The sequence below is a fragment of the Danio rerio genome, chromosome 14, assembly GCF_049306965.1.
Source record: "Danio rerio strain Tuebingen ecotype United States chromosome 14, GRCz12tu, whole genome shotgun sequence".
NCBI classification, from domain to species: Eukaryota; Metazoa; Chordata; class Actinopteri; order Cypriniformes; family Danionidae; genus Danio; species Danio rerio.
In genome coordinates this window covers 1,056,058-1,075,000 of record NC_133189.1, presented here as the reverse complement: position 1 = coordinate 1,075,000, position 18,943 = coordinate 1,056,058, and the positions used below count along the sequence as shown (strand labels likewise).

Here is an 18,943-nt window from a genome sequence, read left to right as displayed (position 1 = left end):
ATCTCACTGTAATTCACCTAGTTAAGTCTTTACATGTCAGTTTAAGTTGAATACTAAATAAATTAATATATTGAAAAATATTAAATTATTAAAAAAAGACTAGTAAATTATTATATGTTGCCATCATGGCAAAAGACATTAGTTATTAAGAAAATGTTATTAAATTAATTATGTTTTGAAAAATAATCTCAGTTAAACAGCACTTGTATAATATTTAAAAAATAAATAGTAATAAAATGAATATGAATGAAGGTCTTAAGGGTTTGAGACAACTTGAAGATGAGTAATCAATTGCATAGTTGTAATTTTTGTGTGAACGAACCCTTTAATGTGATCAGGTCAGACTCAGCAGTGTGTCATGAATCCTCCGCTGTGATCTTCTCTATAGGGAAAGTGGCCGGTGATATCTTCCAGGACAGTGTGATCCTGTCCAACCCGGTGGCGGGGCTGATGGTGGGCATTCTGGTCACGGTTCTGGTCCAGAGCTCCAGCACCTCTACATCCATCATAGTCAGCTTAGTGTCGTCTGGATGTAAGAGAAACATCATGCATTTAACTGAACTGAAGTTTTCTGAAATAATGCATCAAAATAAAGTGAGTTTTTCCTTAAAACAAGCAAAATAATCTGACAACAGGGGAAGAAAAATAAACTGGTGTCATAGAAATAACTAAATCTGCTCTGGATTTACAGAGCTACACGTTCACACTCACAGTAAGGTGCAGTATGTAGGATTGAGAGTCCATACATTGAGAGTCCTAAATGCAGGTTGCCAGATTGACAGAAACCGTGTGCTACTGGAGATATCCCTCTGGATGAGGCAGTGTTGTTGGCATTATTAGTGGATTCTGGGTGTTTTTGCTCGTGTTTGATCAGTCAGGATGAGCTCATTAGCTGTGAACGTGCAGATCTGTGGAGTTATAGTTCAGACTCAATCACAGCAGATGCACTCGCGTCATCACCAGCTTTTGTTTGGGCTAATTAACTCATGTTTAACACACGTAAACAAAGGCTACCCAAATCTTAGAGAACTCCAGAAGTAAAACATGATATTAGAGTAGGAGAAAGACACACATTGGGTTTTGGTGTGGGGTTAGGGAAGGTGGAGGGAATACACAGTTTACATCATTACATCAATGTGAAGTCCCCATAAGTATAGCTGTTCATGTGTGTGTGTGTGTGTGTGTGTTTGAGCAGGTGGCTTTCAGAGTCACGTACTTGACAAAAAGCCGAAGCCTTGCAGAATCAGCCTTGAGTCACACAAAGCTCTTTGCTTTTCTCTGTGAATGAATGTCCAGTGTGTGAGAGTGTGTGTTCATTCACACTGGGCTCTTCAGCTAAAACACACAGTAGGAAAAGATCTAAAACACACTCCAGAAGAGGAAAACACAGCACTACTGAGTCTAAATTGAAAAATAAAAATGCTGGATGATTGCATGATTGAAGAGAGAGTCTGTGGAAAACTCCTGGGGACAATTAATGTCCACCGTATTACAATAAGTTATTCATTAATTATGAGTATTGAGATTAGAGTTAATACTGTGGTCAGCTGATCTGCTTGTGATGTTATGATTGACCAATCAGAAACCAGCATTCCAGAGAGCCGTGTAATACATTGCAGTAATGATTTACTGCATTTTTAATCTGATAAACTCATCTGTGTTGATCCCAGTCTTGTGACCGTCAGTGTGTTTGTGTTGTTTTCTGTGTGTGTCGCAGTGCTGGAAGTGAAATCTGCCGTCCCCATCATCATGGGCTCCAACATTGGCACGTCGGTCACCAACACCATCGTGGCTCTGATGCAGGCGGGGGAGAGGAACGAGTTCAAGCGGTACAAACTCTGTTTCATCAGGGTCTAATCAAACACTCTGAATCACTTAAAGAGGAGAAAATGATCTTATTAGCCTTTTCAAAGACACACGCATAGAGATTCTATACAATCAATCAATCAATTAATCAATCAACAAATCAATTGATTGATCAATCAATCAATAAATAATTCAATCTTCAAAACATTTCTGATCTTGTTGTCCCATCTATTTATCAATGAATCACTCAATCAATCAATCAATCAATCAATCAATCAATCAATCAATCAATCAATCAATCTGTCAATCAATCTGTCAATCATTCTGTCAATCAATCTGTCAATGAGTCAGTTAGCCAATCACTCAATGAATTTGATCATCAATCAGTCAGTCAGTCAGTCAATCAATCAGTCAATCAGCCTATCAATCAATCAATCAATCAATCAATCAATCAATCTGTTAATTAATCAGTCAGTCAATCAATCAATTTAATTGGTCATCAATCTAGTCAATCAATCAATCAATCAATTGGTCAATCAATAAATCAATGTTTAAAACATTTCTGATCTTGTTGTCCCATTTATTTATCAATAAATCCATTATCACTCAATAAATTAATAAACGAATCAATCAATTAATCAATCTATTAGTCAGTCAGACAATCAATCAGTGAATTTGGTCATTTATTAATCAATTAATAAATCAATCAATTAATCAGTCAGTCAGTCAATTTGCCAAAAAGTCAATTATTCAATCAAACAATCAGTCAATCAATCAATCAGTTATTTAATCAGTCAGTCAATCAATCATTTTGTCAATCAGTCAGTATGCCAATTAGCCAATCAATCAAATAATTTAATTGGTCATCAATCCAATCAATCAATTAATCATGTTCAATGTTCAAAACATTTCTGCTTTCTAGTTATCAACGAATCGCTCAGTAAATAATAAATAAATGAATGTATCAATCAATCAGTCAGTCAGAAAATCAATTAATCAATCTGTTAATTAGTCAGTCAATTTGTCAGCCACTTAGCCAAATAATCAATTAATTGAATTAATTATCAATCCAATCAATCAATTAATCAATCAATCAATCAATCAGTCAATTGGTCAATAGATCAATCAATCAAGAAAGTAAGTTAGTACGTCAGTCAGTTAATTTGTCAATCAATTCATTTGTTGTCCGTCAATCAGTCAATCAATCAATCAATCAAATAATCTGTCGATCATTTAATCAATCAGTCGATTAAACAGTCTGTGAATCAATCAATTATTCAATTTCATCATCAATCAGTCAGTCAGTCAATCAACAAATGAATCATGCGAGCAATTAATCAATTCATTATTCTATCAATCAATCAATTGATTGATCAGTTAGTCAATCAAAAAAATCAATCATCATTTTATCACTCTACCAATCAATCAGTGATCAATGATTTATTTATTTTATTTTCAGCGCCCTGACAACATGGACTTTTCATAAAAACAACAGCAGATTGTAGATTTACTGTGTGAACGTCTCAGAAGCAGAAGACACATGCTTGATTTCTAGCTTAGGCCTATGATAAACCCATCAGCCCTGCATCAGCACAGCAGGTAATGATGAGTGAGTGACCGACCTGCTGTGCTGCTCAGACACAGACCTGCATCATTCATCATTTCCATTACATTACAGATCAAATGTGCTGCACATTCCTTCCAGAACATCTCATTATTTGGGGATAATTACGAGGCATCACTGATGTTGTGTGTGTGTGTGTGTGTGTAGGGCATTTGCGGGAGCAACGATCCACGACTGTTTTAACTGGCTGTCTGTGCTGGTTCTGCTGCCGCTGGAGGTGTTTTCGGGTCTGCTCAGTTTTCTGGCCAGAGTGACGGTCAGCAGCTTTCAGATGCACAGCGGAGAGGAAGCTCCAGAGCTGCTCAAGACCCTCACTGAGCCCTTCACCACACTCATCATACAGGTGTGTGTGTGGGTTTGCCTGTGTGTGAGTGTGTTGTTTTAAGTATGGATGGGTTAATGTGCAGTGCATGCTACATATTGATGGTGTGGGGTATGGAAGAGTGGAAGAGTCTGTGTGTGGGGTGTTAAGTGTTCATTAGCCTGATGGTCTGAGGGAAGAAGCTTTCCTTCAGTCGGCTAGTGCGTGACCTCTGGTTAAAGGAAGATTGCAGGAGGAATGTTTGTTTATAATGCTGTTAGCGTGGATGTTTCAGTGTGTGTGTGTGTTCTGAGCTGTGTTTTCCATCAGTATCCTGCAGTAATACTGGTGTTTTTTTTCTTCCAGCTGGATAAATCCGTCATCACAGGCATTGCTCTGGGCGACGAGTCCATGCGGAATCACAGCCTCATCAAAGTCTGGTGCAAGTCCTCCGTCTTGGTGGTAACATTAACCCAACACACACACATTTATCACACTCATCCACACCCAGCATGATCACTCTCCACCCTCAAACGTTCTCTTTCACCCCAAGTTTTAGTTTCTTCTGTATCTAAAATGTCTTTTTTCTACTATATTTACTTTATGCTTACATTTACATTTAGTCATTTAGCAGACATTTTTATCCAAAGTGACTTACAAATGAGGACAAGGAAGCAACTTACACAACTATAAGAGCAACAATGAATAAGTGCTGTAGGCAAGTTTCAGGTCTGTAAAGTCTAAGAAGGAAAGTGTTAGTACTTTTATAGTAATTTTTTTTTTTTTTTTAGTAAATGTTTTTTTTTTTTTTTTGGGTACAGTTAGTGGTATATCCAGAGAGGCAATTACAGATTAGGAAGTGAAGTGGAGACTAAATAGTTGGGTTTTTAGTAGTTTCTTGAAAGTAGCGAGTGACTCTGCTGTTCTGATGCAGTTAGGGAGTTCATTTCACCAACTGGGCAGATTGAGCGCGAGAGTTCGGGAAAGGGATTTCTTCCCTGCGTAAAACATATATTGGAATAGTTGTCGGTTCATTCTGCTGTGGTGACCCCTGATTAATAAAAGGTCACATCAAAGCACATTGAAAGATTGGGCAGCCCAGTCACCAGAAGTGAACATTATTGAGCATTTCTAGGGTAAGATGAAGGAGGAGGCGTTGAACATGCATCCAAAGACTCTTGATGAACTCTGTGATCCTGCTGAAGGCTTTCTTCTTCATTCCAGATGACTTTATTAATCAGTGGTTTGAGTCATGTCAGAGATATATGGATGCAGTCCTCCAAGCTCATGATGGAGTCAGACACAATATTCATTCTGTCTCCACTGCAGCAGGACTTTATATTCTATACTGGACATTATTTCTGTTCAGTGATGACACTTTAGTCTGAGCAGAGTCAGAGCTCACTGTCCTCATCAATTCAGTCAACATCAAGACATGATCAGATTTTATTGAGCTCTCTAGTAATCTAGAGGCCTTTACCTTTCACAGAGACACTTCTGATATCAAATGACCAACTAGTTATTATTTGTTGTTCCTAAAACTTGGATAGATGACAAGACTTTTGTCAGTAGTATAATATCTAGGCAAGGTTTGTGGAGTTTATAAGTCCATCCCTGCAGGAGAAAAGTAAGCCTCTCCTGGTCCGGTTGTGTTTGGACTTCTCAGACTATTTACAGAAAAGCTCGTGCTGTCAGTCTTTTCTGCCGTTCGTCATTCTCTTCGCACTGTCATGTCATAATTCACAAGACTGTGTGTGTCAGCGCTTCACACACACTCGCTGTTTGCTGCAGAGCTTTTGGAGAAACGTGTCTTTTTCGTTCTGTGTGCAGTCCTCGGTGAATGTGACGCATGCGGCCGTACGAAACTGCACTGGACTGCACTGTGGGAGGGATGGAGACCTGACCTGGATCACTCAGAATATCACCACACACATCAACACGGAGAAATGTGAGTGTCGTTTATTCAGAGGTCAGATGTGTTTTTCTTATTTCTCCTCATATGATTAAACTGATTTATTTGTTTATCTGTGTTGGACAAATCCACTAGAGGGCGCTGGCTATGTTTTTGCGAATCTAAAATGCATTACTTATGTAATGTTGTATGTTTTAGATGACAAATCCACTAGAAGGCGCCGTTAAATTTTTTGGCGAATCTGAAATGCTATTTAGGGTATGTTTTGTTGTACATTTTAGATTGTATCCACTAGAGGGCGCTGTTTCTGTGAATTTTAAATATGCTACTCACAGTATGCTTTGTTGTACATTTTAGATTACATCCACTTGAGAGCGCCGTTTTTTTGTGCGTCTACTAGACGGTGCTGTTTTGTCTTTGTGAATTTCAAATATGTTACAGACCGTTTATTGTACATTTCAGATGTCAAATCCACTAGAGGACGCTGTCTACATTTTTGTGAATATGAAATGTGTCACTTAGGGAACTTTTTTGTTGTATTTTTCTGATGTTAAATTCACTAGAGGGCGCTGGCTTTATTTCCGCGAATCTAAAATACATCACTTAGGGTATGATTTATTGTGCATTTTAGATGATGAATCCACTAGAGGGCGCTGCATTTTTTGCAAATCTGAAATGGTACTTAGAGTACATTTTGTTGTACGTTTCAAATGACAAATCCACTAGAGGGTGCTGTCTGAAATATGTCATCTAGGGTACATTTATTCTGTACATTCCAGATTTTACATCTACTTACTAGAAGGCGCTGTCTAGATTTTTTCAATTTTGAAATACCTCACTTATAGTACTTTTTGTTTTACGTTTCAGATGTCAAATGCAGTAGAGGGCGCTGTATTTTTTGTAAATCTGAAATGTTACCTAGGACACGTTTTGCCATACGTTTTAGATTACATCTACTAGAGGACGCTGTTTTTTTTTTCTTTATGAATTTCAAATACTTTACATTACGGTTTGTTGTACATTTTAGATGTCAAATCCACTAGAGGGCGCTGTCTACATTTTTGTGAATCTGTAATGCGTCACTTAGGGTACGTTTTTGTTGTACGTTTTAGATGTTAAATTCACTAGAGGGTGCTGCCTACATTTTTGCGAACCTGAAATGTTACTTGGGGTACGTTTTTTTTGTACATTTCAGATATCTAATCCACTAGAGGGCGCTGTCTACATTTTTGCGAATCTGAAATGCGTCACTCTGTACTTTTTTGCTGTACGTTTCAGATGTTATATTCACTAAAGGGCGCTGTCTACATTATTGCAAATCTTAAATACATTACTCTGGGTACATTTTGTTGTACTTTTCAGATGCCAAATCCACTAGAGGGCACTGTCTACCATTTTGCGAACCTGAAATGGTACTTAGGGTACATTTTGTTGTACGTTTCAGATGACAAATCCACTAGAGACGCTGTCTACATTTTTGTGAACCTGAAATGTGTCATTGTTTTCATATTTAAAGATATTTGTGTACTACTTTGCTTCCCTGTGTGTGTAAAAAGCAATGTGTCTGCGTGTTTTGGACCCACAAGTAATAAAGACTCTGCAGCTTTTTGTTGGTCAATTGCACCGTCTGTTTCAGTCGCCTCAAAATAGCAATAGGCCAACAATGCACCTTAACACACCTCCTTTTCAGACCAGCACACCTTTAAGTCCACAAAGTGGCACAAATGCATTTGCTATCTAAACAACGTGAGATGCTTAAACGACCCTTGCACCGCTCTGAAAATAACAGAAAAAAAAACACCTGTGCTGCACCTGGTGGTGTATTGCTCCAGGTGTATGATAGAACTCATAGGCTGAAGCAGGTATTTCTAATCCGCCTGTGTTGCTGTATATTATATATAGTGTGGTTTTCCGCTCAGGTCGTCATGTGTTCGTGGATACAGGGCTGTCAGATCTGGCTGTGGGACTCATTCTGCTGGCCGGATCTCTGATGCTGCTGTGCTCCTGCCTGCTGTTCATCGTTAAAGTGCTCAACTCACTTCTCAAAGGTCAAGTGGCCAAGGTCATCGAAGGGGTCATCAACACAGGTCAGTGTCTGCATGTATATATATATATACTAACTAACAAACTAATTAACTAACTGAATGAATAAATAAATAAATAAATAGAGATAAAATTAAATAATAATAATAAATGCATTTTTTAAAGATACCTGATTAAATAAAATTAAAATATTAAATAAATTTAATATTGTTCACGTATATATTATTTGTATATTATATATTTATAAACAATAATAAAAATAATAATAATAATAAACAAAATTTAGAACATTTTGTTGCCTAAATCAAGTAAAGTGTGTTTTCCAATGGATCTGTGTATGTTGTGTGTGTGTGTGTGTGTGTGTGTGTGTGTGTGTGTGTGTGTGTGTGTGTGTGTGTGTGTGTGTGTGTGTGTGTTTGTGCATCAGATTTCCCGTATCCTCTAGGATGGCTGTCTGGATATCTGGCGATGCTGATGGGAGCAGGAATGACCTTCATCATCCAGAGCAGCTCCGTCTTCACCTCCGCCCTCACTCCACTCATCGGTCAGTTTCCCCTTTGTTTTCTATTTATTTATTTATTTACTATTAATTAATTAATTTATTATTTATTTACTTATTTTTTATTATATTTTTATGTATTTATTTATTTACTTATTTATTATGTATTTATGTATTTATTTATTTACTTATTTATTATGTATTCATTTATTTATTTATTTACTATTTATTTATTTATGTTTGTACTTTCATTTTAGTTGTCTTTTATTGCTTTAGTTTTAATTCCAAAATGAATTCTCATTGCACTTAACAAGCATTTAATCATTTATGAAGGAATTAAAATGCTTTGTTTCGTTATTTCATCTTCACTTACAAGTAGCAGAGTATTTACAGCTGCTGTATATTTCAGTTCGTTAGCATCCCGTCTCTTTGTGCTCCCTGGCAGCAAAGTTACAAACTGCTGTTACACCTGAAAACATGTTCTTGATTCCTTAGTCCCGCTCCTTAGTCATCACATGTCTCCATTTAAGCATTTAAACACGTAAATTTTATACTTTATACCATTTTGCTTTTATCTTTAGTTAAGAACTTTTAGATTTGTGCTGGAAAACTAAACAAAAATACACAGAATACATAATGAATCATGTTTAATATCTAAAAAACTATTAAATGAACATTTTCTTGAGAAGCAAAATGTCATATTAAGTCTTGTTTTCTCAATGTTTAATCAAAAATTTATTTAAATTTAAAATAAGACTCAATATTTGCCAGCAGGGTCATAAAAACTAATAAATTCACAAAGAAAACAAGACTAAGTCTGTTCTTGTTTGTGCTGTTGAGTCTGCCAGTAAACAAGACTTAATCTTCTGTCAGTTTGCTTCTCAAGTAAATCTGTATATATTTAGATTGTTTATATATTTATAGTGTAAAAACCATGAAATATAGTGAGTAAGAAGTGAGTCATTCTGCGAAAAACAGTCTAATAAACAAAAGGCAGCAGATTTTGCAGTGTTTTTGGGGAAATAGTTTCAGGCAGCTGTGAAAATCCACAGAGAGGATTGTGTTTCATGCTTCACTGAGACAGAAATACAGAAATACAGAAAGATCTTTACGTGCAGTTCGGAAACTTTGGAAGAAGTCCTTAGTTCAAAGATGACCATGCTTTTTGCAGAAAGCACTTTTAATTTGATGATTCAGTCGTTTTGTTCAGCTCTGAATCAACCAACACACATATAAAGCACTTTTGTTGAACATTTCTGCTGATGCAGTCGAAAATAAGAAACAAGATTATTTTTCTTACTCCATTTAAGCATAAACTTAAGAACAAAACAAGGGCTTATATATGCTTTATCATTTTGCTTGTGTCTTCATTTAGGAATTTTTACCAAAAACAGCAGAAATATGATTAAGGAAATTAATAGATAACTAACTAAGAAAACTAAGTACCTAACTAACTAAATAAATAAAGATAAGCAAATAAAATTTAATAAATGTAATATATATATATATACAAAAACAAAATAGATAAAAATAAAATATTATTTAAATACATTAAAGAAATAAATAAAAAATAGAAATAAATTTATAAAAATAGCAATTAAAATGTAATAAATTAATAGAAATAAATAGATTAATTAAATAAATAAAAATAAAATATTAATTAATTAATTTAATTAAATAAATACAAAAATCTAAAATTTAAATTAAAATATTTATAAATTAATTAATTAATTTATAAAAATAAGCAAATAAACAAATACAATTGTATAAATAAATCTAAATAAATCAATATAAATAAAATGAAATGAAAATAAAACATAAATTAATTAAATTATATAGAGAAATAAATATAAAAAAATATATATAAAATAATTATAAATTAAATAAAAATAAGCAAATAAACTAATAAATTAAATAAACAAATAAAATTTGATTAAACAAATATAAATAAATAAATATTAATAAAATGAAATAAATAAAATATAAACTAATTAATTAATTAAATAAAATAAAGAAAGAACAAAATAAAAAATATGTAAATAAATTAATTAATAAAAATGATTAAAAATATTTTTTTATAAATACATAAAAATAAATAAATATAAATTAAATGAAATAAAATAAAAAATGTTATATTAGTATTATTACTATTATAATAAATTATAAAAATTTAATTAAAATTAAATAAATAAAGAAGTAAAAGAAAAAAATATATATAAATTAATAATTAAATAAAAATAAGCAAATAAATACATACAATTTAATAAATAAATAGAAATAAATATTAATAAAATGAAACAAATAAAATAAAATAAAAATTAATTAAATTAAATAAAGAAATAAAATAAAAAATATATATAAAATATAAATCTATTAATAAATAAAAATAAGCAAATAAACAAATACATTTTAATGAATAAATAAAAAGCAATATATAAATAAGGAAAAATATAATAATTAATTAATAAATTAAAGAAATAAAGTTAAATAAATATGTAAATAAATAAATAAATAATAAAAATAAACCACTTAATTTAATTAAATGTAAATTGTAATTAAATAAATACTAGGAAAAAAAAAAGAGTTGTCCAGAAATTTTGATTATAAATGTTTATATGCATTGAGCATGCATGGAAAAAACTGATCATGCACACTACAAAAAAAGTAAAGCATCTAAACATTCCTAAATAATAATAGTATAATATCTGGATTTTGCTTTCTCAAGTTCAAAGATGAATATTTTTTCAGAAAACCCCCTTTCATGTGATGATTCAGCTCAATAATCAGCGCTTTAGTTTTTCCCTCCAGAAAGTGGAGCAGAAGTGAGTGTGGATTAAACATTAGCAGCGCTTCACCTCTGTGCAAATACACTGCTTTCCCCTCCAATTATTTCATCATTAATTTACACCCATTATCCAGCGATGATTCATCCGCCGCCACATGATTATGATAATTATTAACTTTTTTCAGCCAATAGGGAGCCTCCGTACGACTGAGACTACAGTTGCCATGGAGATCATCTTTTATTAAAGGCCCCGAAGTGCTAAAGTGTCACCGGACGTATTATTAATACAGTGAAAAGAGGGTTAAAAGATCATCAGGGCTGACAAAAGCACAGAAAGCCGCGACCCGAGAGCTCGTTTCATTCGTTAGGAGGACAGCGTTTGCATTTCTGGACTTTCAGAGGCTTCGTTAGGCTCATTTAAAGAGACGGTACACCCAGAAATAAATGTGCTGTCATCATTAGCTGAACACATGGAACAAAACATGCAAACTTCAAAGCAGTCTTATAATGAGCGAGGAGAAAGAACAGATACATGTGTGATAATGTAAGGAGCAAGTCGACTAAAAATAATTACTATAAGTACAGATACCCAAAACATCTACTTAAATAAGGTAAGGAAGTGTTTGGACTTTGGTGCTTGACACTGCTTAAAACGGTGTGTGTGTGTGTGTGTGTGTGTGTCCCTCAGGCATCGGTGTGATCAGTCTGAACCGAGCGTATCCTCTAACTCTGGGCTCCAACATCGGCACCACGACCACCGCCATCCTCGCTGCCCTCGCCAGCCCCAAAGAGAAGCTGCCCGCCGCCTGCCAGGTACACACACACACCCTTAAACACACACACACACGTATACACACACATGACAGCACACAGACATACGCATGCACACACAGGCATACACGAGACGCATCCACACTCACACATCACAGCGCACACACATGTACAGACACACAAGCCCCCCCCCCACGCACACACACACACACACACATGCACATACACAACATAGCATACACACACTCACACACATACATATACAGACAAACACATATAAACACATGTACAGACACACAAACTACATAGTGCACACTATCATCTATCTATCTATCTATCTATCCATCTATCCATCTATCCATCTATCCATCCGTCTATCCGTCTATCCATCTGTCTGTCTGTCTATCCATCTGTCTATCCGTCTATCCATCTATCCATCTGTCTATCCGTCTATCCATCTGTCTATCCGTCTATCCATCTATCCATCCGTCTATCCATCTATCCATCCGTCTATCCGTCTATCCATCTATCCATCTGTCTATCCGTCTATCCATCTGTCTGTCTGTCTATCCATCTATCCATCTGTCTATCCGTCTATCCATCTGTCTATCCGTCTATCCATCTATCCATCCGTCTATCCATCTATCCATCCGTCTATCCGTCTATCCATCTATCCATCTGTCTATCCGTCTATCCATCTGTCTGTCTGTCTATCCATCTATCCATCCGTCTATCCATCTATCCATCCGTCTATACGTCTATCCATCTATCCATCTATCCATCTGTCTATCCGTCTATCCATCTGTCTATCTGTCTATCCATCCGTCTATCCATCTGTCTATCCGTCTATCCATCTATCCATCTGTCTTTCCATCTATCCGTCTATCCATCTATCCATCTATCCATCTATCTATCCATCCGTCTATCCGTCTATCCATCTATCCATCTGTCTATCTGTCTTTCCATCTATCTGTCTATCCATCTGTCTATCCGTCTATCCATCTATCCATCTGTCTATCTGTCTTTCCATCTATCTGTCTATCCATCTATCCATCCGTCTATCCATCTATCCATCTGTCTATCCGTCTATCCATCTATCAATCTATCTATCCATCCGTCTATCTGTCTTTCCATCTATCCATCTATCTATCCATCCGTCTATCCGTCTATCCATCTATCCATCTATCCATCTATCTATCCATCCGTCTATCCGTCTATCCATCTATCCATCTGTCTATCTGTCTTTCCATCTATCTGTCTATCCATCTATCCATCCGTCTATCCATCTATCCATCTGTCTATCTGTCTATCCATCTGTCTATCTGTCTTTCCATCTATCTGTCTATCCATCTGTCTGTCTATCTGTCTATCCATCTGTCTGTCTATCTGTCTATCCATCTGTCTATCTGTCTATCCATCTGTCTATCTGTCTATCCATCTGTCTATCTGTCTATCCATCTGTCTATCCGTCTATCCATCTGTCTGTCTGTCTATCTATCCATCTGTCTATCTGTCTATCTATCCATCTATCCGTCTGTCTGTCCATCTATCATTTGTGTTTGTGCACATTTGGTGAATGAAACTGACTCTAAACAGTTTAATGTCTGAGAAAGTCCAAAATTAAGTCAATTTAAAACAAAAATATTAAGTTAAGAACAGAAATGACTGAATGTAAATAATCAGCAAAAGATAGGCTGACTCCACCCAAACCCACTCTCGTCTTCATGTCTCCCTCCAGATCGCGCTGTGTCATTTCTACTTCAACATCTTTGGCATTCTGCTGTGGTACCCGTTCCCGCTGACCCGTCTGCCCATCCGCATGGCCTCAGCTCTGGGCGAGCGCACCGCTAAGTACCGCTGGTTTGCAGTGCTGTACCTGCTGCTGTGTTTTCTGCTGCTGCCGTGTCTGGTGTTCGGCCTCTCTCTGGCCGGTTGGCAGGCTATGGTGGGCGTCGGAGCTCCGTTCGTCGCGCTCACGCTCTTTGTCCTGCTGGTAAACCTGATGCAGGCACGCAGTCCGGCTCATCTGCCTAAAACACTGCGCAGCTGGGACTTTCTGCCGCAGTGGATGCACTCGCTGAAGCCGCTAGACAAGCTGATCTCCAGGAGCACGGCTCTGTGCTGCAGCCCGCTGCGCATCAAGGACCCGGAGCCCCTGGTGGAGCCCTCAGACCTCCAGAAACCGGCCGATCAGTGTTTCGATAACCCTGCGCTAGAGGAGATTCCAGCAGAACCACGAGTGTTCAGACTCAGAGGACTGGAGAGATGCAACAGCACACCGCTGTAGAGATCAACACCAGGGGGCGCACTACAGCAGAGATTAAATTCAATAGGATCTGGATGCAGACTTGATCCAAGCTGAACCTGCATATCTCACACTTGCAATGTCAGACACAATGCACTCAATGAAGCTAGTGACGTCAATGTAAGGGGCGGGGTTAGGGGTGGGGTTAGTTGTACGCTTTAAAAGCATTGCATGCAGCTCACCTTGCTATTGCACCAAGTCTGCATCCAGACCCCTCTTATGAAATCAGCTATGTTATTGAGCCTGTAAGGCTCATTTCTGTATTTATTTCATAATATTTTTAAAAAATACCTGTAACTGTGTTAACTAAAGCAGTATAACTTTTTAAAAGGTAACCTAATGCAATAAAGACATTAGCAGTGACATTTATAACACAGTGGAGTTCAATGCCGACTTCAAGCAGAATTTTGAACTTGATTTGCTCACCGAAGTCTGTGGATTGTCGTGTGACAGTGTGTACATTTAGACAAATTCGGAGTAATTTACACCATTTCATTAAGACATTTAATTTTTTGTCTGCTTTTAACAATAAAACAAACTAAAAAAAGTTACATTGAAATGAATTGACAATCTCAAAACCCTCCTCATCATTGTCTCTCTCCTCTCAGATGGGATGGTGGTCAAAATCAAAGGTTACCATGGGCTAACTTTGGCCCTAATTTTGGACATCTCTGCTATAGAGAGTAAATGGTATATACTATAGAGATGCTATATCACTGTATAGTACTACCATAACACTGTTAAATCATTGATTTTTCTCTCTCTCTTTGCATCTCATACTCCTCAACTGGGTTCTGCCCAGGCCCGGATTGGCTAATCAGGAGGACCGGGAAAATTCCCAGTGGGCCGGTCCGTTTTTTTGGCCGCGAGGGCCGGTGTCCCTAGCTCCAGAATCTGTTGCTCTCAGCAGTCACACTTTTTAAATTAATTTATTTATTTACTTGACCACAGCCTTCTTATTCATTATTTTACCGCAGCTCTGCTCTTTTTATATATAACCAATGATGATATAAATGATGATATAACTCAGATGTGTCAGTTCTCCTTATGGAGCTGTAGTGGGCTAGTGGTTAGCACGTTAAATTACGACGCCTTTACCCGGGATTGATCCTTGCCTGAGTATGTTTTTTTTTTTTTTTTTAATTGTTAAGACATATAATACTGTTAGGGTTGTTGAACATTTAAAGTTCTAAACTAAATCAGCTGTTTTCTCAAAAAACAAACAAAAAAAATGGCGTGATAGTGTAATTAGAAACTGAATTGGAAATGACCTTATTTTAATATAGTCAGTCGTGAACTGAGGTGGGCCGGTCTGAGGCTTGAAACTCCAGGGCTAAAAAAGTCCCACTCCGGCCCTGGTTTGCCACTGTAGCTCCAGAAGCGGAGCGTTATAGATTCACATGCGGCGCTTTCTCAAACACACTTTCCGAGCAAAATCAATCTCCTTTTATTCACTGAGCATTTCCTCAATATGTTGAGAGAATAATGTGCATCTCTGAGGACTCTGAATTGTTTTGTCCTGCAGTCATGCGTGAATGTTTATCATCCGCAGGGATATATGCAGATCTCGCAGAATCAGCGCTTTCAGAGTCTGCGTATGGCACTAACATAATAACCGCAGCGCCATCCCAGCATGCCTTGTGTTATCAAATGCACACATATTAAAGCACAGATTGCGTTTGGTTTAATTTGCTTGCAGAATGCTGATGAGTGCGGCTCACGCGAAGTGTTATTGGGAAATAGTTTTAATGAAAGTATTCAATGTTCACTGCTGTTTTGTATTAATGCGCATTGATTGAGCTTTCAAAATGTTGAAACTGGAAAGAAAATAAGATGTTTCATCCAGTTATAAACACTGAAAACTGCAGAGCTGCTCAGCCAAACAATCAAAACACAATCATTTTTCATGTGTATTAGCAGCCTGATCTCACGAAAAAACGTAAGTATTTTACGTTTTGCCAGTTTAGTGGCTAATTCGTACGAATTCGTATGAGTTCAGTCATACGAAATGGTACGATTTTAAAAAGGAGGCGTGGCACCTGACCCCACCCCTAACCCCAACCGTCATTGGGGGATGAGCAAATCGTACTAAATTGTACGAATTAGATCGTACGAATTCATACGAATTAGCCACTAAATGAAAAAGTTACGAATTGCCGTGAGATTGTGTTGTGTATTGGAGGATTTATGGAAATGCTCCTTTTTGCAATTAATTACACTTTTATTTGACTACAAAAGGCACTCAAACTGTTTTCATTTAGAAATTTTTATAAATTTAACAAATAATATGACCATGTTTGAGCTGTGATGTCCTGCCGTTTAGGTGGGAGTGTCGAGTGGTGAAAGAGGGAGGGGTGTGCATGAAAAGGGGAGTTTCATTAGCCCCTATCACACAGACAGACCTTTCCTGGAAAATTACCGGCAATTTTCCGGAAAGGTTGTATGTGTGAACAGGTCCTTTTTGGAAAAGCCGGTAAATTCGTTCTGGCTATTTTCCGGAAAGAGAAGTTGTAACATTACCGGTAATTTGCCGGAATGCTGCGCTGTGTGAATGCAGAAGGAAGATTGCCGAAATAAGCGCGTGCACGTCTAGAACGTGCTGACGTGAGACGTCTGCTTTAGCCAATCAGAACAGTCGGACACGTTTACGTCCGCGCGGTTTTTGAGAATAAAAGCCTTTGAATATTTTCCCAGACGCATTTAGCTGCTAGAAGTTAGTCAGATCTCGTTTATATGTTCTTCTTAATGCCAACTGTGTAAATAATCATCGATGAGATGCTTATGATAAGCCGTTGTTTGTTTACCTTCAAGCTTTGCGTGTGCCTGTGAAACAGCCTGTGAGCGCCTGCACACGCACATATTATGAACATCTCGACATGCGAAAGTGATCCTGCGAAAGTTGTTCACAATATTGATCATCCACAGAGTTTGTAATTTAGTCAAATGTTTACAAACACAAGCTCAGCCGTTTAAAGCTCATTTGTGGTGAATGATGTCAGAATTTACCGGTATTTTGGAATGGATGTGTGAATGCTCTTTTCCGGAAAATTTCCGTAACGTCCTCGCCTGTGTGAACAGCGCTTTTTTGAATATACCGGTAAAGTCATTTTCCAGATATTTACCGGTATCACTGTGTGAAAGGGGCTATTGAGAGCACTATACGGCTGATTTTCACACCGGCAAAACAGACGCAGGGGAGATAGACTGACTGCATTTACATGGACATCAGTAATGGAATTGTCGCCGTAATGTGAATAAGACAATACCAGTATTAATGTGTTTAGTTGCTTTTTGAATGTTCCTTTCATGATCTATTTTACATGCTATTGCACATAATTCGATCAACATCACTGCGTCACCGTGCTGTCCACTTTTCCTCTGGAGTTTCATGTCATTTTGGGTGTTTCAATCTTAATTCGTTTAACTGCAATTTGCCCCCCCCCCCATGTTTTCAGATTTTACCACATGCTCACCCTGTTATTTACTTCTTTATTAAATTTTCTGGAACCGTTCTTCACCAGACTTGGACCCATTCGTCGCGGTCAACTCCACTCTGCATCTCAAGTCTGCCAACATACGTGTTGAGCTGCCAGACAAACTGGTAACAGCGGTAAAGCCATCCACATACAGGTAAGTGTAAAAAAGGAACGACGTCATACCGCTTTAAAGACGAAATGCAGCCATACGTTCCTCTGGCTACATAATCTCCAGAAACATATACAGGGCTACACTTTCAGAATGAGCCTGTGTCGGATAAAACACTGACGGCCAATCAGAATCCAGTAAAAAACAGACGACACTGTGGAGAAGCACCTCGCTTAAAAGATTATTAAAAGATCATTACTATCCTGGAAACAATGGGTTACACCATGGGAAATAATGATCAAAAAATAGAGTTCTAAGCTAGCAAATTGTCTAAAACTAACAGTATGGCAGGAATCCAGTGCTAGTTTGTGTGTATAATGCTGGAGAACTGACTGCAATTGCTAAATGGACTGTTTGATGATATGATATGACTTTTATAAGGGAAGAAAATAAGTATAAATCAATATAAACAAGCATAAACCCTTTTAGTTTTGCCTATATGATTACAAGATGTAAGCAATAAGTCATCGAGTGATTCTTCTGCACACTATTGCAGTCAGTGGCGTTCTGCTGCTGAAAGTCCCCTTTGGTTTGTGGACTCTTCCATAAATCTGCATTAAGTGAGCGCGGGTCAGTTGTTAGGGCACGGATCCAACTCCAACATATTTCCACATAAAAGCTGAATCTGCATGCAGGCTTTATCTGTGATGGTAATACGAGTCTGAACGCTGCCGGGTCAGGGAGATTATTCAGAGCAAATGCTGGAGGGCTTTCACGGAAAGCTGATACGCCGAGGCTGAATTGTGTGTTCCTTCAGCTGAATGGAGGATTAAGTCGAGTATGTGAAGGACGTAGCGTTTGCTTTAATTAAATATCTGCTCTTTAAATGTGAGTAGTGTCAATGAAAAGTCAAGGAGCCCTACAGTATATCATGCACTCGGCAGCAGGGGTGATGCACGTGTTTTATAGCTAGTTTCAGCATGATGCGAGTCTCATTTTCAGCTTTTGCACTTTCAGCATGGATATTGCAATGTGGGAATCTGCATCACACACATCACAGGATCTGCAATGCTGCATTGGGATTGTAATTAACCAGAAAACAAAGTTCTTATTTAGGCTCGGGCGGTGATACGGTATATCGCAGGAACTAAAAATAGCAACGGTGTCAGTTTCAATACCGTTATACCGTCATAAAAAACAATGCACTTAATAGGAGACAAGTATTAAATATTAAACTCCTTTATTTAATGCCTACAAACATGTACCGTATGCAGGATTGTCATCATGGAAAAGTTTGGAGGAGAGAGAGGGA

General features: G+C 37.2%; 1 protein-coding gene across 3 annotated transcripts in view; it reads left to right on the top strand.

Annotated features, from left to right (window-relative positions):
• The window catches only part of slc34a1a (solute carrier family 34 member 1a), a 24,734-nt gene extending 8,448 nt beyond the window's left edge, over positions 1-16,286 (top strand). For 2 of the 3 annotated variants that reach the window (XM_073922430.1, XM_002664258.8), the window contains exons 5-13: positions 389-532; positions 1,718-1,829; positions 3,578-3,773; positions 4,098-4,193; positions 5,562-5,679; positions 7,563-7,730; positions 8,114-8,230; positions 11,659-11,783; positions 13,480-15,194. In XM_073922430.1, coding sequence (XP_073778531.1) covers positions 389-532; positions 1,718-1,829; positions 3,578-3,773; positions 4,098-4,193; positions 5,562-5,679; positions 7,563-7,730; positions 8,114-8,230; positions 11,659-11,783; positions 13,480-14,028 — 1,625 coding nt within the window. In that variant the 3' untranslated portion in view covers positions 14,029-15,194. Of the gene's footprint in view, positions 1-388; positions 533-1,717; positions 1,830-3,577; positions 3,774-4,097; positions 4,194-5,561; positions 5,680-7,562; positions 7,731-8,113; positions 8,231-11,658; positions 11,784-13,479; positions 15,195-15,233 lie in introns of those variants that run through there. The other variant, XR_012390119.1, reaches the window with a different exon arrangement.
• Positions 16,287-18,943: the final 2,657 nt, after the last annotated feature.